At 38.3% G+C, this 19455-nt stretch overlaps 2 protein-coding genes and 2 long non-coding RNA genes across 9 annotated transcripts; 1 reads left to right on the forward strand and 3 right to left on the reverse strand.

Annotated features, from left to right (window-relative positions):
* Positions 1–349: 349 nt before the first annotated feature.
* LOC111269203 (potassium/sodium hyperpolarization-activated cyclic nucleotide-gated channel 2) lies at positions 350–9810 on the reverse strand. Of its 3 annotated transcripts, XM_022848627.2 has the most exons (11): positions 9244–9810; positions 8201–8439; positions 7343–7592; positions 6959–7125; positions 6245–6391; positions 5634–5902; positions 4861–5079; positions 4168–4314; positions 3500–3647; positions 2303–2493; positions 350–1589 (listed from the first exon to the last, which is right to left on the reverse strand). In XM_022848627.2, exons 1-11 carry the CDS (start codon positions 9318–9320, stop codon positions 1335–1337), a joined length of 2109 nt encoding a protein of 702 aa, XP_022704362.1. In that variant the 5' UTR covers positions 9321–9810; the 3' UTR covers positions 350–1334. The 3 variants fall into 3 exon arrangements, with proteins under 3 accessions (XP_022704362.1, XP_022704364.1, XP_022704365.1); XM_022848629.2 differs by lacking the exon at positions 8201–8439 and having other exon boundaries at positions 7343–7588; XM_022848630.2 differs by lacking the exon at positions 8201–8439.
* On the forward strand, positions 3662–7637 carry LOC111269211 (uncharacterized). 3 transcript variants are annotated; one of them, XR_015314512.1, is made up of 3 exons: positions 3662–3833; positions 6962–7145; positions 7292–7637. It is a non-coding gene; the product is annotated as an uncharacterized LOC111269211 (long non-coding RNA). The 3 variants fall into 3 exon arrangements; XR_015314513.1 differs by lacking the exon at positions 3662–3833 and adding an exon at positions 4275–4343; XR_002685646.2 differs by lacking the exon at positions 3662–3833 and adding an exon at positions 4300–4391.
* Positions 9811–11302: 1492 nt separating the features above from the next.
* LOC111269206 (large ribosomal subunit protein uL10-like) lies at positions 11303–13813 on the reverse strand. Of its 2 annotated transcripts, none has more exons than XM_022848638.2 (4): positions 13717–13813; positions 12792–12935; positions 12101–12567; positions 11303–11872 (listed from the first exon to the last, which is right to left on the reverse strand). In XM_022848638.2, exons 2-4 carry the CDS (start codon positions 12895–12897, stop codon positions 11504–11506), a joined length of 942 nt encoding a protein of 313 aa, XP_022704373.1. In that variant the 5' UTR covers positions 12898–12935; positions 13717–13813; the 3' UTR covers positions 11303–11503. The 2 variants fall into 2 exon arrangements, with proteins under 2 accessions (XP_022704373.1, XP_022704371.1); XM_022848636.1 differs by lacking the exon at positions 13717–13813 and adding an exon at positions 13130–13313.
* A 3613-nt stretch (positions 13814–17426) lies between these two features.
* Positions 17427–19402, reverse strand: LOC147752277 (uncharacterized). The gene is made up of 2 exons (XR_015314514.1): positions 19104–19402; positions 17427–18388 (listed from the first exon to the last, which is right to left on the reverse strand). It is a non-coding gene; the product is annotated as an uncharacterized LOC147752277 (long non-coding RNA).
* Between the last annotated feature and the right edge of the window lie 53 nt (positions 19403–19455).

Consider the following 19455-nt stretch of genomic DNA (forward strand, 5'->3'; position numbering starts at 1 on the left):
CATCGCCAATTCCGTACTAATACATATACCTACATATATACTTTAACGAAGAAAGCGTCGCTTTACCGATTTAATTATGCTTGTATTTTTTACTTTTTGGGGAAGATAGGCTCACACGTCAGTTTAGTTTTGAATGACATAGAACACAAACATCATTCAGTCCTAAAAATAGTGAAAACGTATACTTTAATTTTCTTGTTGACTGATATTCCCGCATTATTGACAGTAAACACGTCGTAGAGTAATAAGGATTTCTTCAGAAAGCGATAGTTAATTAAAGGCTCATATAGGCAGTAACGCAAATACTGAATACGGCTATACGTTTTGCCAATTAAAAAACCGTAGCAAGTAATGTTCTATTTTTTATTAGTATAAAACACTAGCCATATATATATTATATTAGTTACTCTAAGTCAGATTGTATAAACACCCAATAACAACGCATCTACGTGTACAGATATATTTGGCGATGTAGTTATTGCGTTGACTATATGATTGGGTTCAGTGGTCTCTTAACTAAAACGTATAATGTACTCTCAGTGTGCTAGATTTTGCTGTTTAAAAAGCCGAATACTATACCGGAACTAAATGCAGAACAATGGATAATCGAAGTCTCTGTACGTTCCTTTTTGAACATTGCACCTTTATCTACGCATCAAATAAAACATTTTATAAGCAAATTATTATTCCGTTTACAGTTTACCAACTTTTAGTTAAACATGCAACTGTCTGTAAAAATGAAAATCCATAATTTAGAAATGTTTTTTTTTCGTCTGCGTTTCTCTGTGTGTCCATATATTTTAGTCGGACAGGCCTTTATTACGAGAACGGTAGATCTTCGTGGAAAAGATTTGACTGCTGCCTAAAATCGCCTACAATTCAGTTATTGGTAGAATACTGTATAACAATACCTAGTCTAGAAGGAAAACCTTTATTACAAGAAAATTAGTTGTTTTATAAGGTACACATCTGCAGGACTATAGCAATATTAATAAAACAGCTATTAAAAGACGATCAGTGTATGCGTTTCCAACGCTAACTTTGCAACAAAGTGGAGTATTATCCGTGCAAGTCAAAAATGGAAGGGCACTGTCAAAATTCTTTGTAAGGTATGATAGAACTGTAGTGTCAAAGAGTGAAAATTACGTAAGATATGTTATATTTTTCATAAAGGATTAGCGTTTTTGTTACGATAAATTCGTTAGTTCATTATGTTGCCAAGACGAATCAAGATCTTTCTTTGTGCATAATCTTCATTGAGTATTCGCTGAGTGCCTTTTCTAAATCTCCTATTTTAACACTTGTTGTAGCATCGAGAAGCGGGTGTAGGCGGCTCACAGCTGGTAGGAACTAGTAGTCGTCTGTCTCTGTGACGCTCCAAGGGCAGCGTTTGAACAGTCTGAAAAATCCGGAGGAGCTTCAACATCCTCAGCCATCGGTTCGGCTCCATCATACAAGGTTCCGGTCATCATTGACACGGCTGAAATTAAACTGGTGGGACCGTCCTGTGACATACGATCGCACATGGCGTGAATGTCCCGCGAAAGGGTTCGGATCGAAACTTCGATATGCGGGAAGTGCACGAGCACCTAGATAGGATGTCGATACAGCAAATCGAATGTATTATTTTATTTAATATCAATTCGTGTCCTAAACAATTGAACACAGCATGCTTGTCTTATGCATACGGGTACCATGTGGCGAAACTAGCAAAGTTCGTCATGTTATTTAGGCCTACAGATTTCTCTGGTGGAATCTCGATATCTCTCGCCTTCCGCCCTGTCGAGCTTCGAAATTTTGTTTTGCCATCACAAACAAACACAGCCTTTCGTTCAATCAAGGTAACAAAACAGCAAAGGAGTCGCACGATAAGACGAAAAGTTTAAAGTAACTTGGCGTGTATAATTTCATTCTGTCTGCTATATTAACTATAGGTTGTAGAAATTCGAACTAGAGCCATAGTGTGTCTCTGTAACAGAAACGGTCAAAGCAATGATTAAGGACGGTCATTTAGAAAAACAAAAAGTAAGGTTTCGAATTTTTTACAGCCTGCGATTAATTAAACATCTCTTTTTCAACCAGCTAGCTCCCACCAGCACGAAGCAGGCCCTATTTCAAACCTGGACTACCGCGTATCGTCATGTTTAACAGACCACTATAGCATCACAGAAACGACTCTAAAAGTTTCTCTACATCTTACATTCTCTGTTGGCGTGAAGCGAAGCCAGACAGCAGAGGGGAGACAATTAGGGGACATTTTTCGCTCAAAAACTCGTCGATAACGTTCCGAAAAATTTCATACCTGTCTGAAGTCGTTTACGTCCAATGTGAAACAGCTGCAATGCGTCGCAGCCCGTACTGTTGCATTGCGTTCACAACGGACGAGAAGGCTAAGCTCTCCGAAGTATTGGCCTTCGTGAAGTGAAGCCAGTACTGCGCCATCGTGGTTGAGAATTGTCACTTCGCCACTTTGAATGAAGAACATTTTTTCCCCTATATATAGGCAACAATAGAAAAAAGAAGTTATGAAACATATAAAAAGATATATATAGCTTATTATATGTGTGTGTTTCGTTTCGTGAGTCGATTTCGTAGCAGAGAATGGGAAAACTACTAGACATATGTACGTAATAAATTTCGAACTAAGAAAATCGCTTTTCTAGTACTTACCTGACTTTTTTTTAAAAGCTTTGCGATAATCGTATCAAAGCTTCTCGTACTAAGACCAATACAGCGTTATAAAGGAGGTATTATGGCTGAGAGGCTTTAATCCCTCTATTCGAAACACCTACCACATAACTGTGCATTTGTCAGACATAATAAGAAAGAAAAACAGTTTGCATATGCCATGAATTGTTTGTAAAATGCACTCCGACGATGGAATCTTTCACAACGCATTAGTAACATTAATATATCAGTTAAATATATATACTATATATAAGTTTGTGCTACAAGATCATGACATGGACATGGTAACGTTTTATAGCATTTCCATCCTTGAAAGTTCCTCGTACATCCTTAGCGCAAGACGACGCAGAAGACGTGCATACATCTACTCAGATGTGCGTCCGTTAAAAGTTATACACATTAGAATAAAATTAAAAGTTACCACAGCAAATGGTTCTAAAGTTCTTGCTGCCAATAGAACAGCTAACGGAGTTGCTTACGCTGGCCTAATGTATGATAATAGAATCGAATCTTGAACAGATTGATTCATCAAATGCGAGTCTTAGTGGTCTTCTTGCCCTGTGGTCTGGCAGAAAGTATTTTGCATTTAGGGCGGTTAATGGATACGTTAACTATCGGTTGGAATGTTACCATTAAGCCTGTCCATCGGTGTTTTCAATGAAGAATTTTTCAAGTCATTCGTTACCACAGTATTAATATGTGAACCCCCCATGTTAGCATGACAATTACGCATGTTTTAGACTATTTATTACTCGATTTTGTGGGAACAAGAAAATTGACAGATGCTGATAGATCCGAAGCGTTTACTAACCAACAGTTCCATGAGACACAATAATGTCATCTGGTTGATATAATTCAAATTTCAGATGCGTGACGAGCTCGTTGAGGAACGGTGGCTCCGCTGAACTCAGGAACGGTAAAGACGAAATCATCGTCTGACAATTGTGCCGCATTACCAACTACCAATAAAACAAATACAGCCAAATACCAATGAGAACAAATTCGTTGTTAGAAGCAGACGTTTTATTCGGTGCAAGGCAACAGCTTCAACTGGACGTGTGAATAGTGTTTCTGCATAAAGAATGTCTGGGTGAACGCGTGAAAGCGATGGGCCTGTCAATATTATACACAGCGCTCGAAATACGGTATTACTATATTCCACACACCGTACGTCAACTACGCAACTATCTTCTCTGATCTTATAAAGGCGCATTTGCGCCTTAACTAAAGAGAAGAAAAACACATGCTTAGTTTTACGGGTCTAGTTTTCGAAAACGACTGCGGTGGATTTTAATAGTTTTTTATTGTCCAGAACAAAGTTTGAAACTTTCAAATCCTATCTAAGTTTACGCTTCAACAAATGGCTCTCGAGGCCTAACTGACATTCATCTATATATAGATGAATGTCAGTTCAGATGATTACTTTTTTGAAACAACTAAAAGAAACTCCTGCCCATGCAGCCAAAGCTCGGTACTGACCTCTCGAAGTGGTTCAGACATACATGCCAATATTCTTTCTTCGTCAAATACCCGACCATGGTAGCGTTGCTCAAAGTAGTCCCGGATCTTGGAACGCAGTTTCTCATCAAAGGCTTTATAGGACATGTAATCTTCAAGTTCGGCCATCTGAAAGCATAACGTGTGTGCATTAAAAGGTATGGACTATGGCTGGCACCATTGATCCGGAAAGATGAACCGCAAAGGTAATATATAGCATCATGAGTGTATAGCTCAGTTTGTGTGATTTTCACTATAAACAACCACAGAACACACAGAAGAAACGATCTTGTTAGCCGTTTACGGTTCCGGTGACATGGTCGAAATATAGCAAGGTAAAGGTAACTAATGATGGGAGGGGGCAAGTGGACATAGTATCTTAGTAAAAAAAATTGTTTGCCTTAAACTTCATTTACAATACTGTAGTATTAAAGTTAAAGGGAACGCTCGTTTTCAGAACTTATTGAAGTATTCTAAACTCGAGAAGCCGATAATGCACTCCTTCCTACAGGATTATTGAAATTACTTTACAGCAAGTTTTTGACGTAAAGAGGCGATTCCGTTATCGAAATCGAAATATTATAATATCCTAACCTAAACAGTTGGGTTTCGAATTCTATAAAAACGCATATTTCAAGTTTAAACTGCACGAGAACCAAAGAAGCTATAACCCACTTTTTGTCGATGTAGTTTCCGGGGTGCATCCATCTGTTGCCAAACTGCAGCAATATGTGCAATGATCAAACAGAACCCAACAGACCCACTAAGCATCCCCCATAGAGTAAACCACATGTCGACCAAGGTCTCCGGAGCCATGCGGCCGTACCCTATGCACAGCGTCTGCGATAGTGAGTTAAAGAGCGACCAAGAATACTGAACCATCCACGATGAGTCCTGAGCAGAGAAACACATAGAAATAAGAACATAAAGCTCAAACGAAAAGTGGCAATCATTAGCCATATGTGCCATTTAGTTTGAGCCAATTTCTATCAAAACGGCCGTAACATGCGTGTTGTTGATCACCAGTTCCAATATTGCAGGCAATACCGAAAACAAGCGTAAGTGTATTTTTATTAATCATTGGAAGACACGTTAGAAGTTGTACGTGCCTCATATTATGGGCATTTTTCGCTGAATTATTCTGCATAAAATAGATGGTTTAGTAGAAATCTTCAATTGAAGTCACATGTAACCGGAGAAAGGTTTAGAAGCAAACGAAAAATTACAACCCTTTGTGTGCGTTCCAGAAGAGTCATTAAGAATAGCAATCGAAAGAAGTTTTACTAAAACCGTTTATTTGGTGCTTATTACCAAAATGGTTTTGCTAACACTCATGGAAATATGAGAACAATGTGGAATATATAACGGGCGTAAAAGCGAGCTTTTTTTCGCCTAGTTGTTTCATCATTGTTGATATCTAATCGCCTGAGGTAATTATTATAACCTGCCTTAATGCCGGTGCGGGCAATCCAACCCCGGTCGGGAAAACCGAGGCAAGAGCTGACCAAAAAATGAAGACAGCCATTCCAGTGGGCTGTCAGTACCATAAGTGAGACCATGTTTAGCGTTCGAAGAAAGACCCAGTGCGTCGAGCTGGAAAACGACCTCTGCAGTTTTGTCATGTACCGCACAAGTCGGCAGACCCGTAGCAATCGAAGAAGACCAAAAAACTTTCCCAGCATTTGCATACGGGTACTCAATTCAAAGTCCTCAAAGCCTATAGTTTGGAAACGAAAGCAATAATTAAGCGTGCCTTCCCTGTTCGGGCGCAATTATCTACAGATGAGGGCATTATCAATTCGATTATACAGGTTCGCGCGTCAGTATTGTAAATGTGGTGAGAAAAAATGCATTTTTTGGAAACTGGAATACGATAAGAAAGCAAAAATCTGTACTTTTACCTATTTTCACTTCGGCTTATTTGTGTTGTCTTTCATTTTCATTGTAGATGCGATATATGTTCAGATATTCAATAAGAGTCAGTATTTCTACAAACCATATAATTTACACATAGCTATTGAGACCATAAAACTTTCACTTCTTCAAAATCACTACCCACAGAATACTTGGATGATCTTTGGCAGAGTGTAGTCAAACGGGAAGGTCGATATGAAATCCGCGGCGAACCATCCTTTTAGGTAGTGAGAGCGAATAGCTTCTGATGACAGGTTCACCTTGTAGGAGACCCCGCTTCGATCGACAAAGCCTGTAGAGATGGCAGTTGTATCGTGATATAGTATTAGACTTAGGAAAAGGGTATAATGATGTTTAGAAATGCCTTAATTTTTTAGTTCATGCTTTCGACCTTTTTTTTCAATGAAAATTTTGCGTAAACAATTTTCAAAATGACTCGTTAAACGAAAGACCTTCTGGACGGCGGATAAGGTTCTCGAAAAACATAAGCGGCCCTCTACCATTTTTCAAAGAACTCTCTAAGTGAACAACAAACACACAAGGAATAAGTAATTGCACGTAATCTTATTCATATGTATATCTACTTAAGCAATATCTGTTACCGGTGAGGTGGCTTGGACGACTATACCCCTGTCTGTGAAAACCGGCAGGGATTGCTGTTTCAAGCTCTCCTGACGACATATACTACATAACGATTGTATTTAGGTGAGAAAAACACTCCCTGAAGCTACCAGGTTTCCAAAAATATGAACAATGTCCAAATAGATAGAATTTTACGCGACAATCCTTAGATATTAATGTCTCAAATAAATCCATTCTTCTATTTCTGTTTACTTCTATCTTCTCCAATATCTATTACCAGTACGAAGATTAAAGATGATATCCGCGGCTGAGATTACATCAGAAGTCAGGTTGAATGCAAGGCACTCGTCCCACCAGTCGAAATACTCTAGGAACGCCACCATAATCGGAACTAATATCATGCTGAGGGTACAAACTAATACCATGATAAGATCCCAGCGCAGCCTGCAACAAGAAATCCAATGGTAGCTATGTGGATATGCATTTTCTTGTTGGTGTTACCAATACGTATTTAACAAATCGTTTATGACATATCTGCTATCATTATTATTATTATTAAAATCAATCAGAATTCGCATAAGTTTAAGATTGATCATAGGCTTTTTTCCAGTGAGCTCAATGCAATCTCTTGTGCAACGAATTCTGTTGGGAACCAACGTACCGGTTAACACTCCAGGGATGTGCTATCCAGGTGGTTTTCACTTGGGAATCTTCCTTAAACGTGCTGTAATTCTTTAGCGCATGCCTTCGGCTATTCGTTTCAACGAAGAACTTACGCAAGTGATTCTCAAAATTCTTTCGCTGCCGCATCGTAGCAGCGTCGACGGAGTCTTCCAGCATACGTTGCGGAGTGAACAAATGCTCCAGAGCGCTGACTGAACTCGACTTCTTCTGTGCTTCCGAGCTTCTACCTGATACGAAACAAATAAAAAAAGACCACAAAAAAATAGAAAAAATCATGTATTTTTAAAACGGCATCCTCTACATTATCCTAGTGCCACCCGATCTAAAACGTCAATTACGAAAAAATTGGCTGCATCATCTCGACAAAAATTTCGAGTTATTGCCTTTGCCACACAGCCAACGGCGCACGCCCGGCTATCACCAAATGCTTCCAAGCCAAATATACATCCGGGTTCGAACCTAGACCACTTCACATGTATTTAAATTTAGTAGGCAAACACGCTACGCACTCTATTATGACGGGGGTAGACTATACACTACCTAAACGAGCAAATCTGCCGCTAATGAATTTAGCAATTGGAACTCTGCACAGATTTCTTTTAGTAAACAACTTGATTTTAATTTGTTTTAGATCATTGTTTTAGGTAGAGGCTTCGACAAGAGTTGTTAGGAGTTTACGTTCGCTCGACTTAGCAAACGAGTTAAAATTAAGTATACTTTAATGCGCTGTTAGACTATCTCGTTGTTCTAATAGTTACACCGGAAAGCCGTAAGATCTAGAAGCTATCCAAAGTATTTGCTATATTTTTCTATAAGACGAACATTTATTGTCTACCTTTAGCGTGTGTCTCTTCAAGATTCCGTCGACCTTCTTTGATTGGTTTGTCAATTCCGAATTGGCAAAAGTGACTTAACGGTTCCCGACGTCTACGGAAGCCTATTTGACCGAGCCCACATCTGGGGTTAAATCTAGGGACTTCGCTATCATCCATAGAACTGAAAGTTCGATGCTTTTGGTGATACACTTCCTGAAAGGACTTAAGCCGTGCTCGGAGCTGCAAAAGGTTCTGCTCGCTAAAAAATTCAAAAACCAAAAGCATTAAAAATGCTTCATACATATATATTACATTGGCAACAAGTTGACGCGCTAGATAACTATATATGTAACGTGTAAGAACGAGTCTGACATCAATATATGGACCACATAGTAAGCGACTCAAAAATTACTGCAGAACCGGCTAATAATAACTTTCGACGTATATTGTCGCAAACGACTTGTTTAAATACAGCAGTTTGTTTCCATACTGTTATGGAAAAATTTACTTAATATAAAAACCAATGTTTTTGCAAACGCATGTTCTTTTTGCTTAGATGTCGTCCTTTGAAGCTAGCACAGCAACTTAATGTCGTTACCAATAGCAAGCACAACATTTTCTATTTGAAGCAACCTTCCCTCCCAGGGCATTTATAAGTATAATGCATGAAATTATTTCAATCAAATTCGAATACACTCTTTGTTTTTTTGATTCTGTATCGTGCATTTGCATAAGATAATTCATTAAACTGCCCTCATAATTTTGTTCTAATCGTTTTCAGGATCTACAAGGCTTTTACATTGCGCTGGAGCAATAAATTCACGAAACGGTCGGCAAATCGCACCTTGTTGCCAATGTGGTAAATGTACCATAGGCTCTATGCATAAATATTATGCTACAGGTGGTTTCACGAAGGCTACACGCGTGCGATAATCAGTGCATATATTGTATGCATTGGTTTTAATACTTCCTATATTATGTACCACAGATCCCACATTGTGTTTAGGATACCATCCAATTTAAGTTAAATTCGGATCTATTTCAGTTGCATGTATCTGCTTACCCAAGCGTGTAGTAACAATGTTCATGGCTGCCCTTATGCGGGTGCGCACTTGCAGTTCTGAAATCGGCTTGCTTCATTCTTTTGACTTCACCAGGCTAAACCTCGGCAGAACAAGCAGACAGCTTCACTTCAACGATTCACTAAATTATCCAACGGTGTCTGATCCGTTCTCGCCTCACAGTTCTGATCAAGTTGACATCCGCACACTTTGCGAACTTTTTAATCCGTCCTACTTCCCCATCAAGTAGATACACATTTGTGTAAGAGGATCTTATACTGATCCCTTCATGACAAGGACTGCTCCCCCCCCCCAACGTTTTTAAAGTTCAACCAGTGTACTCTTCAGTTCTACTTCGTATGTCTAACACCTTGAAACAACCAGTAAGACAGTTATACCACTGCGTCAAATTATATAGCGCCTGTCATCGCGTTCGAAAACTTTCTCATGGCAATACTTTGGCAGTCACACCTTTCTGAGATATTTCTATATACGAACGAAATGAAATCATGCAGTTTAAATAACAAATAGATGATCCCTTTTCGTGTATCGCATCCATGCGGGGTGGTCTGCTATTGAAGTTCGACCTTTGCGATGGGGCGGTCCCGTTTTTCTCCTCGCCATTCTCAATGTGCATATTGCCTTTTGTTCGAATTGGAAGCGGTACCTAATGGGAAGACCCTGTACGCTGATAGAAAGATTGTTTTTAAATTTGTTGTTATTCAATTTAGCTTTAATTCAGCTGTGGTGATGCCAATGGTGTGTCTATGAGAGGCTGCTTTTAGTAAAAGGAAGATCAGATTAAAGCGGAATCTACATTTAACTGAAAAAGAGTCAAGAATCGATGTTTTACTTAATATGACATATTCCTGCAAAGATGGCATGTTCTTAAAACGCAGTCTAGAGGAAATGATACTAATACTTTATATGTTGGTGGTCAGCGATGACAACATGTATGCGTCAGCGGTCGGCTAGTTGATTTGTTTTAAAGAAATCTGAGAAAATGCTTTTCCTCTATTTCAATAAGATAAGCAACTAAAGAGAGTAAGGATGAGGCGACAATGATTGATACGGGATCTGATATGGCCATATTTCATGAAGATGGCTCATCACATCGGCTTAGTCTGGCCGGTAATTGGAAGCCCTATGTACCACATACGTTTTCATAAAGACCACAATAAGAATAACAGTCGTCATAGACTCGGATCAGGAAGAAGTCTTAAGCAATCGAACAAGACTTATTTTCACCTCGTAGTTCTATTCTATTTATATTCGGTTAGCTTTCGAGATCCTTTCAGTCGAACCTCGCTACGCCTGCACTTGTCTTAAAGTCAAACTTTATTTCGCTATCACATTCACCTTTGTATAAATGCCCAGCTTGGATAAACATTTTACACAGTTATTATAATTTATCTATTGCTAACGAAGAACAAATTATTCAACCGTATTGTCTTAACATTGTCGTATATTAACAGCATCTTGTGGTATTGGGCCATCGTCCAGTAATGGCGAACTATTTTGTAGCTGTGACCATGGTCGCTCCTTGCGGAGTACCATAGTTACGATCGAGATCAATATCTCGCTGGAACTATTAATTAGCACTTCCTAGTTGCACTAACTACCATTAGTGTTGAAAGCGATTATCGTATTTTTGTTTGCTTGGAAAAATTAAATCCCTAACACTATCTACTAGGGGCTCTTGATCCATGCGTTTTCTATATTTTGAATTCTCATAGCGAATTCTTCACGCTAAATATGATTTCGCAAGAAGCCTCATTCTTAAATCGCATCATTAACGGATACGAACTAAGAATTGCGGGATGCAATAGAACCGCTTTTCCTATGATTTTTTCATTAAATTTGCTGCTTTAAAGTGTAAACGTTTGCCGCAGAGAACAACTTATCTAGCAAAACCGTATATATTTATTTTTCATAATCGTAATTCATTTATGTCGTAATATACAATTACTATTCGTTCGATTTTCACTTTTGATTGTTACTGATTAAGATGTTACATATTTCTCAAGTTGGTACCTAATATAATAAAATAAATAACAGAACTTTCAGATAAGAACATTTCGCTGTAATATTTATTGACAGTAACAGCATCGATTTATCTGATTAGGTTCTTTTGTCCTAAATGACTAGTTCAAATAACTAGAAGTTCCGGCGTCTGTGGTCCAAACGTTGACCCAGTAGACCTTCTTTGAACTTTGCGATGCACTTCAGCAACCAAAAATGGCAAGTGGCCTTTTCTCAAGCTTAACCAAAGAGACCGAGACCCATGTCTTCATCGTCATCTTCCGACTCTTCCTTCTCTTCTTTTTTGGGTTCGGGCGTCGCAACTTCATCAGCTGCGGCTTCAGGGACTGCGACGATGAACTTCGACGGATCTTTCAGGTATTCCTTGGCCGTATTAGCCGCCTCAAACTCTATGTCGGTTGCCAAGGCGATTGCAATGAGCCTCTTGACTCCATTAATAATCGAGTGCGGTGCCGACGCCAGCGTGGGGTAGCCAATCTGGAGTGAGACAGCCGCCACGTTGCGGACTCCGTTCATAAAGCGCTCCTTCAAATCATCCGGAGTAATGTCCAGAATATGGGGAGCGAAGATGGTGCCGTTGTCGTAAACCTGAACAATACGCATAAAAAGACAGGTAAATAGCAGAACAAGACATTATTAAGCAACCTTCGTAAAGTGGTTTAACTTGCGCTTTGTAGAATACAATATCATAGTTACGATTTATGTACAACGTCAGTAGAAGTAAAATTCTCGATTTTATCAAGGCGTAACGTAATTTGCGTTTACTCGTTATTTATTTTTGATCGAATTATTGTTTATTCATGTGTTCAAACTTACTGCTTCAATAACTAGACCGTACGAAAAGGGTGAAATGTTCAACATGTTGAGAAGGGTGGCCTCAGAAGCTCCGACTTTGTCGCCGGCCTTAATCAAATGGATAGAATTTATGATTTCAATCGTCCCCTTGGATATTTTTGTGGGAATATGCAGGGCTTGGAAGAAAGAAGTTTTCTCAGGACCCAGGCCGGTATTCTGCGGAGGTACATATACATCGATAGGGGCGATTGCTCCGGCACGGGCAGGAGCTTTAACTTTGTTAGTCATTATCTTCTCACGAACATTACACAGATCGTCCTTGGTAAATACAAAGCCCACATTACCCTTGATATTGGGCAGCAGCTTTTCAAGAGCCGGACTACTTTCAATGTGTCCCTTGATGGCCTTACGCATCATGGTGTTTTTGCCCATAAGAAGTACGGCGGTGCCCCGAAGGGAGGTTCGGATCTGCTGCATTTGCTTAGATCCTACAACAGACAGAACAACAATGCATTAAGGTGATTAGTGCCTAGGCAATCATGAAAATGATCCATCCAGTTATCACATAGATTTCAGTATTGAAGGGAGTAAACACATGGTGATTCGTAAGAGGTGCCAGAATTTTTTTATTGTGCAATCATCATTTAAAAACAAATCTATCTAGAATTAAAGTACTAATTTAAGCTACCTGGAATAAATCACAATTACTTACGCACATTGTCAACTCCAACGATAAAGCATTTAGGATATTCATCCAGAAGCTGGACGAGTTTAAGGAAATAGTTTGCCTTCCACGTCTTCCTGTCCCCCTTAACCATCTTAAGCAGCTAGGGGCTATCCGAAGAAAGATTAAGGACTGAAATCATTTGCCGAGTATTCAATTAGCGAACCCGAATCAATCTGGAAACTAGATTAAGTTAAACTGTAAAAACACGCTTTGTGGTACGGAAGACCTCAGAATGTCTGATTTACTTATTATGGAAAAAATAAGTGCATTTTCTAATTTAATAAACAATTATGTTGTTTACTTGAGTTTAAAACACAACTCACCTTCATTGATACGAAAATGTAACACCATATTTCAGGTTAGGATATCAGTAATGTCCCTTCTGTTAATGTTTTTGCCTTCTGATCTTCTTTTTGGTGTTCGTCAAAGTTATATACCATGTTGGAACACTTTCTTGTGCACTTCCCTGGCATTTTAAAAAATGTGAACTAGCCTAGATATCGAAAATGCTGTTTTTCTTACCAGTTTAACTGATTTTTAAAATCGAAGCTCAGTACTAAGTTCTGTAACTCAAATTTGGTGACGACAACGAACTTTTGAATAGGAAAGTTTTCTAGCGGTGTAAAATATTTCTGATCATTAGCAAACGCCTGGAAACGATAGAAAACCGCTGTTTACCGATGCACCAGCCGCAATAGATGAACATGTCTTTAGTGTTTCCCTAACTAGATTTTATAAAGAAAAAGTAAAAAGTTATGCGCATAAATGAAACTTAATTACGAAATGAATCATCACGAAAAAGTGCGCTCGTCACGTCCATCTAACTGCTTTACATCATTTAACACTATCCGGCCGCACTGCGTACAACATAGGACTAAACAATTAAAGATCGTAAAAACTTTTTACCAACCTGTTAGGGAGATGATCGGAAAAGAGATCGAGCTCAGACTCGAGTCTCGGAAACCCCGCCTGGCGGCGCTCTTATCACTCATTGTCAAGCTGGCGCAAATTTTAAATAATAGCATAGATTTGCGAGTTAGATTAATTTACAATGGCATCTTGGCTAAGCACAGGCGGCAGTCGACGGATTCATAAATAGTAAAGTCTCTAGAATTGCTTAAATGTAGGAAAAATATAACATACCAAATACTGAAAACAGCTTAATCAGTGCCACGTGACACTGGCGCGATAGCTGGCGAAAGCAGGGCGGTCAGCGAACCCATAGAAATAATATAGAGTGGGTCATTAGGCTAAAATTCCTATCGATCAAGTAAACAAATTACTAGTCAAATATATTTGAATAAAATGTAATCAACTAATTATTTCCAAAATTCCGTAACATTTAAAGAAATTAGGTATTTTCAAAATTCCAGTTTCTTACCTATGGTTGTTTTTTTCTTTTTGTCTTCCCTCACCAAATAATGTTGCTTTAACAAGGCGAATAAAATCTAACTAGAACAAGGCCATTACTATTTGCTATGAGTTATAGTTTTAGCTTTATGATGAAAATGATCCAAAATATGTATAGCATATGATTATAGTATTACGAAGTGTTTATTGTGCTTTGTTTTATGTATTGTGGTTATATTTTTGGGGTGTATTTGCTATAAAAACGTGAAAATGTAACAATATTTTAATAAAGGAAATAGAATAAATAGACCGGTAATGATTTAAGCGATTAGGAACACAGAATAACGCTACATAGTTTAGGATTATGTGACTCGTTATAAATAACTGCAAAATGTGAAAAAAAATACTGTTATTAATAAATACCTTAAATATTAATAAATAGAAAAAAAATAATAAACCTACATAAACAGAACGAAATCCGGATGCATGTCTATATTACAATAAAAAAAAATGACGCACTCATGTTTGAATTCCGTGAACAGGAAAATTATTATTATTATTTAATATATATATTAAAGAATTAATATAGCAGCTTTTATTTAGATCTTATCCAACATTCAGTCTTGACGGCAATAACAAAAATAAATCTTCCTCAAGCAAACAGGCAACATTTTAATATATTAATAATGAAAATACTCAATAATAATTACATAAACGATTATCCGTCCAAGCAAAAGACGCTGAACATAGGTGTCAAGCGCCATCGGGCGAGTTAGACGTGGAAGAGGAAAGACTCAGTCAGGTTGTCGGCTAAATAACTCGTACTCTGAAACACTGCTTCTCAAATCTAGTACCAAGATAAGCATCTTCCAACATGGAGCGGAATCCATATTATCGCGAAAGCCATAAACGTATGATAAGGATCGATCATCTATCGCATTTAGCAATTTTCATTTAGGAAACGATGTTGTGTGTAATAACGACGCCTCCCCTAATATCCCCAGATCCGGCACCCTTCACCCTGATTATAGATCTTTCGTAAACACTGGTGAAAGGATTCCTGTGCGTCTTGAAGATGGAGGCGCCATACACCTGACTAGTACATATAACGAGCTCGGGCTATGGTAAAATAACGTTACATCACGCACTACGAAGCAGGCAACATCCTACCACAAAAGGGAATTCAGTGCAAAACAACCTCGGTATAAACTGTAGTCTGAGAGAGGAGGCTGATTTTAAATCCCATGACTATGCCATGGGAACGAAGTCGTCCTTAGAGGGAAATATATAGAACGGCCATGATGCTATGAGAACAGAGTGCTTTTCTATAGACCAGTAATTGTAATATGCCTTATGCACTAGCCCCAGGCCTCACAATGATAGCGTTTGCCCGAACGCACGAGACTTACTGAGCTTCAAGCCTCCGTTTCGCGTTTTCCACTTCCACTAGAGGAACCATTTGCATATTACTTAAGTGCAATATTTTAGTGGACTTAAATACAAGAATCAACATGATATTCTGATGTTATTTTGATATAGCCCATTGCAAGAGCAAAAGTAGTTTTCCTAAGGTTAAGAGCTTCGCGAAGAAGGTAAGTCTACTTTACATCGCATACTGCTAAAGCAGCGATTAATAACAGCTATCAATCAGCTGCCGTCATACAGTACTGGTATAGTAGATGGTAATACAAACTTCTATTGAATGTTCACAGTGAAGTCCTGACGAACTTGAGTGCATCAAGTAATAATAAATATTTTACAATAATTTTGCTATCTTTATTCTTTTTTAGCGAGATCAAAGACTCTTTAATAACTATAGGCGAGGCGGTATTTGCTGCGAGAGCGGCTGTTGGATCATGTAATCATTGATGATGATGATATTTGCCATCTTGTGGGAAAAAAAGCCATATTTATACCACATAGAACATGATTTCAAGTGAACCTTAAGCAAAGCAAGCGGAACCCTTACTATGTTTTCATAAATATATTCAACTATTTAAACGTTAACTTCCAAAGGGCCACGCTGAATGTTGTAACAACGTTTACATCTTCCGAAGGACATCCAGCAAATCTGATGTGATAATCTTTCATGTAGATGGCACACTGCTGTCTCGATATCCACAAAAGGAAATTTGTCAGTCATAAAAGCTACAACTATAGACGGCACGGTCCGTCTAAACAGAGGAACCTGTTCAGCAGAGTTTTCAATGTTTTGCTAACTTGACCACATTCTGAATAGCGACGTGAGTAAACATATGTCTAACAGTGCTATAAAGGACTAGGAAGGATTTTCTGTCACCAAAACTCAAGCATTTTTTTCAGATTTTGTGTTGGGTATATTTGATTTTTTTTGTGTCCTTCAAAAATTAGCTAAGGAGAAAATAACCGTAGATGGAAGCAATATCTTTCGTGCAAAAAACCTTAAGCTCAGTGCGGCAGCAGACATTAAAAACATCGAAAACCTTCGATTGCAGTTCAGTTCTGGTCCACAAAAAACTATTTTTTTTTGGCCCACTCTCGAGAGTCTGGAGTGTCTCACAACTTCTGACTCTGGGGTCTGTTTGAACGTTATCCCGAAAGCCGTGAGCTGTGTGAATTCCAGTAATTGTTTTTCCGCAAAGCGAAGTAAATGGTTTTAATACTTATTCTTCATCAAAAAAAATTCGGTTCTTTCTATATTGGCTAAGATAGATTCAAGCTTTTCTGCACGAAAACGCTTTATATGAGGTTTAGAAAACTGCCAAAGTTTGGGAGAACGATGGCGACATTGCAAAAGAACACGATGAATCAGATATTATCTGCGGCATATAGACAGTGTCATACTAGCGACACAAGCCGACTACAATAAACCGATAATCACCTATGGCCTTTAAATAATTGGGTCGTGGGAGCTTGCTCCTTTCGCCTGAAACGTACGCGTATTATATGGATTACACTTAATGAGTGATATTCGAAAGAAAAGGGTTTTTTTTTGTAAGTGCAAGTCATAAATATTAAAGTTTTCATATTTTTTAGATATTTAACTTCGAAATTATTTTGGGGATAATTAGTTTTCTCGATGCGAATACTGCGCTCGGATAGGAAATTCTACTTTAGAATTTTGTCCACAGATCTCAGTTTGTTTAGTGCTGAAATTCATTTTATGTCATGAAAATGTTTGACGACGGGTGAGTAATGTGTGCAATACAGGTCATTAGCTTTGGTTCTCACCAAAATAGTGAGAAAATAATATTCAGTGAAATCTAGATATACTTAATTTTATTTTTTTATTTTAATTAGAGTTCGTCACAAAACATGTTGCTACAAACAATAAGACCAGAAGAACATGAGACATGGTATGTCGCTGTTATATTATGGAACTGTTTAATTTGTTTTTTTTTTCTATGTTTTAATCAGATTCTGAAAGTTTTTGATTGTATTTTTAATCAAGTAGTATTTACAGGGCCCTCTTTGTAGATCGTGTCCTTCCCACATTTCTGTCCTGTGACTCTCCTGTGAAGTTATCTATTTCTCAGTTATTTTTTTTGCCTTCTTCTTCCAATTGGGCTATTTTAATCGTATTAATTTTAGTTTCGCCTCGCCTCTCGTTTACTACATAATATTAATTTGATTGGTGAACGCATTATACTTGACAATTATATTCGCTGTCTGTGAAATAAGTTAATTTTTTACATTTTAATATTCTTTATTTAGACAATCTCCGGCCTCGTACTTCTTCAGTGTAGTATTAAGGACTTGTCCCACTAGGTAAGGTGGCCGGTGTGGATATTACCGGGTTTTCTCGAACGGAATGATGATACTTATATAGTGTTATAAGTTACCTTCGAGTTATAAACCTACTCAAACTAACCAAGGACTCGTCGGCATAGCACAACAATAACTGATACCTTACAGAACATTCATTACAAAGAGATTGTTGTAAGGGTTGTAAAGGAAATTATTTAATAAACCTTCATCTGAAAAAAATTGCACTTTGATTTAATATCAAGTTAATTATCGGCCTTTATGCAGAGTTGCATTCCCGCATTTTAAGTTTATGATTCCTTCGCGAGTTCAGGCATCTGCATGGAGAACACAATGTACGAAGCGACGAGACCAAGTGAGGTGATGAACGTACTCCTGTCCATTTTGTAGAAGTTGCCAGCCGTAATCGCAACGTTAGTGGCACTCATCTGGCTTTGAGTAAGTTCCAGCTGATCCTCAAAGAGTTCGTTATTGTTCCGAAGGCCGAACTATCCGACGAGCAGCATGCATGGAACACTTTAAAATTATTCTTATCGGTATGGCGGTGAACAGAGGGAACTGTTGAAAGGGACAGCGACTTAAGTCTGCTCACTCGAAAACAAACAAGTCTGATTCTAGGTAAAAGCATTATGCAGAGCAATGATACTATTGTACTGGCTAAATGGCAAGTCAAAGACACGTTCATATAGGCAAATTTCTATCGTAAAGCTCAAATCTCTCAACACCAATACACCCGCAATGGTCAATATCGATTATAAAGTCAAAAGAAGCTATAGGGCTAATGAGTGTATAACAATCGCGGCGATCAGACGCTAAATTATATGAAAGTGTGATTAAATAAAGCAATAACTCTTTATAAAACAATATCTAAAAAATTGCAGGTAGATAATTTCAGAACGAGCCTCTTTTAAGGCATGCAAACACTGAAGAGTTTCCAACTTATTATCAAACCATCTATATTCATCCGTCGCGTTTGCGGCTATAGCCTGTTTGAAAAAAAAAACAAGAGCGAAGAAAGCATTACAATTTCGGTAGAGGCTGGTGATATCCGCTGCATCGCCCAATGAAAACATCGTGGGCAAATTCTCTCACTAACATATTGGCGTAGATAGAAAAAAAATTAGTGTATAATGGCCGCACCTTTCGCACTGATTCCTATCGCTGCGGTGAGTCAGCCATATTATCGAAACACGTTTCACCCACCTGATTTGTCAGAGGTAGTGACCTCGTGGGGCTCTGGCAGAGGAAAGCCGCGCTAAATAATAGCATGAGAAACAAAGACATCGCGAAGATCATGTCAAACACCCAATTGTATAGAGCGAACGTAGTGTGGTGTCCATTTGCTGATAACTGCGATAGCTGAAGACCAAATTGAAACTTGTTCAAGCTATTCGTATAGGTTAGCGAAAAAAATTCAAATTTTCATTCTGTCATATTGGTTATAGCTTTAGTTTGTTTATGGCATGAGAAACACATGACCATCATCCAAGACATCAGGTCACCAAAATACTACTATATGCAGATAATATCGGAGAAGGACATGAACGTTTGTCAG

This window comes from Varroa jacobsoni, unplaced genomic scaffold (genome assembly GCF_002532875.2).
Source record: "Varroa jacobsoni isolate VJ856 unplaced genomic scaffold, vjacob_1.0 scaffold_1364, whole genome shotgun sequence".
In the NCBI taxonomy this organism is placed as follows: domain Eukaryota; kingdom Metazoa; phylum Arthropoda; class Arachnida; order Mesostigmata; family Varroidae; genus Varroa; species Varroa jacobsoni.

Excerpts from the sequence above, each read along its gene's own strand:
- LOC111269203 (XM_022848627.2), bottom strand. The coding sequence starts at position 9,320 with ATGAAGCAAGCCGATTTCAGAACTGCAAGTGCGCACCCGCATAAGGGC. Across the intron at positions 8,440-9,243 it reads CATTGTTACTACACGCTTGG|CGAGCAGAACCTTTTGCAGC; the intron begins GTAAGCAGATAC and ends TGAATTTTTTAG. Across the intron at positions 1,590-2,302 it reads ACGTAAACGACTTCAGACAG|GTGCTCGTGCACTTCCCGCA; the intron begins GTATGAAATTTT and ends CATCCTATCTAG.
- LOC111269206 (XM_022848638.2), bottom strand. The coding sequence starts at position 12,897 with ATGGTTAAGGGGGACAGGAAGACGTGGAAGGCAAACTATTTCCTTAAA. Across the intron at positions 12,568-12,791 it reads CGTTGGAGTTGACAATGTGC|GATCTAAGCAAATGCAGCAG; the intron begins GTAAGTAATTGT and ends TGTCTGTTGTAG. Across the intron at positions 11,873-12,100 it reads ACGGTCTAGTTATTGAAGCA|GTTTACGACAACGGCACCAT; the intron begins GTAAGTTTGAAC and ends CGTATTGTTCAG.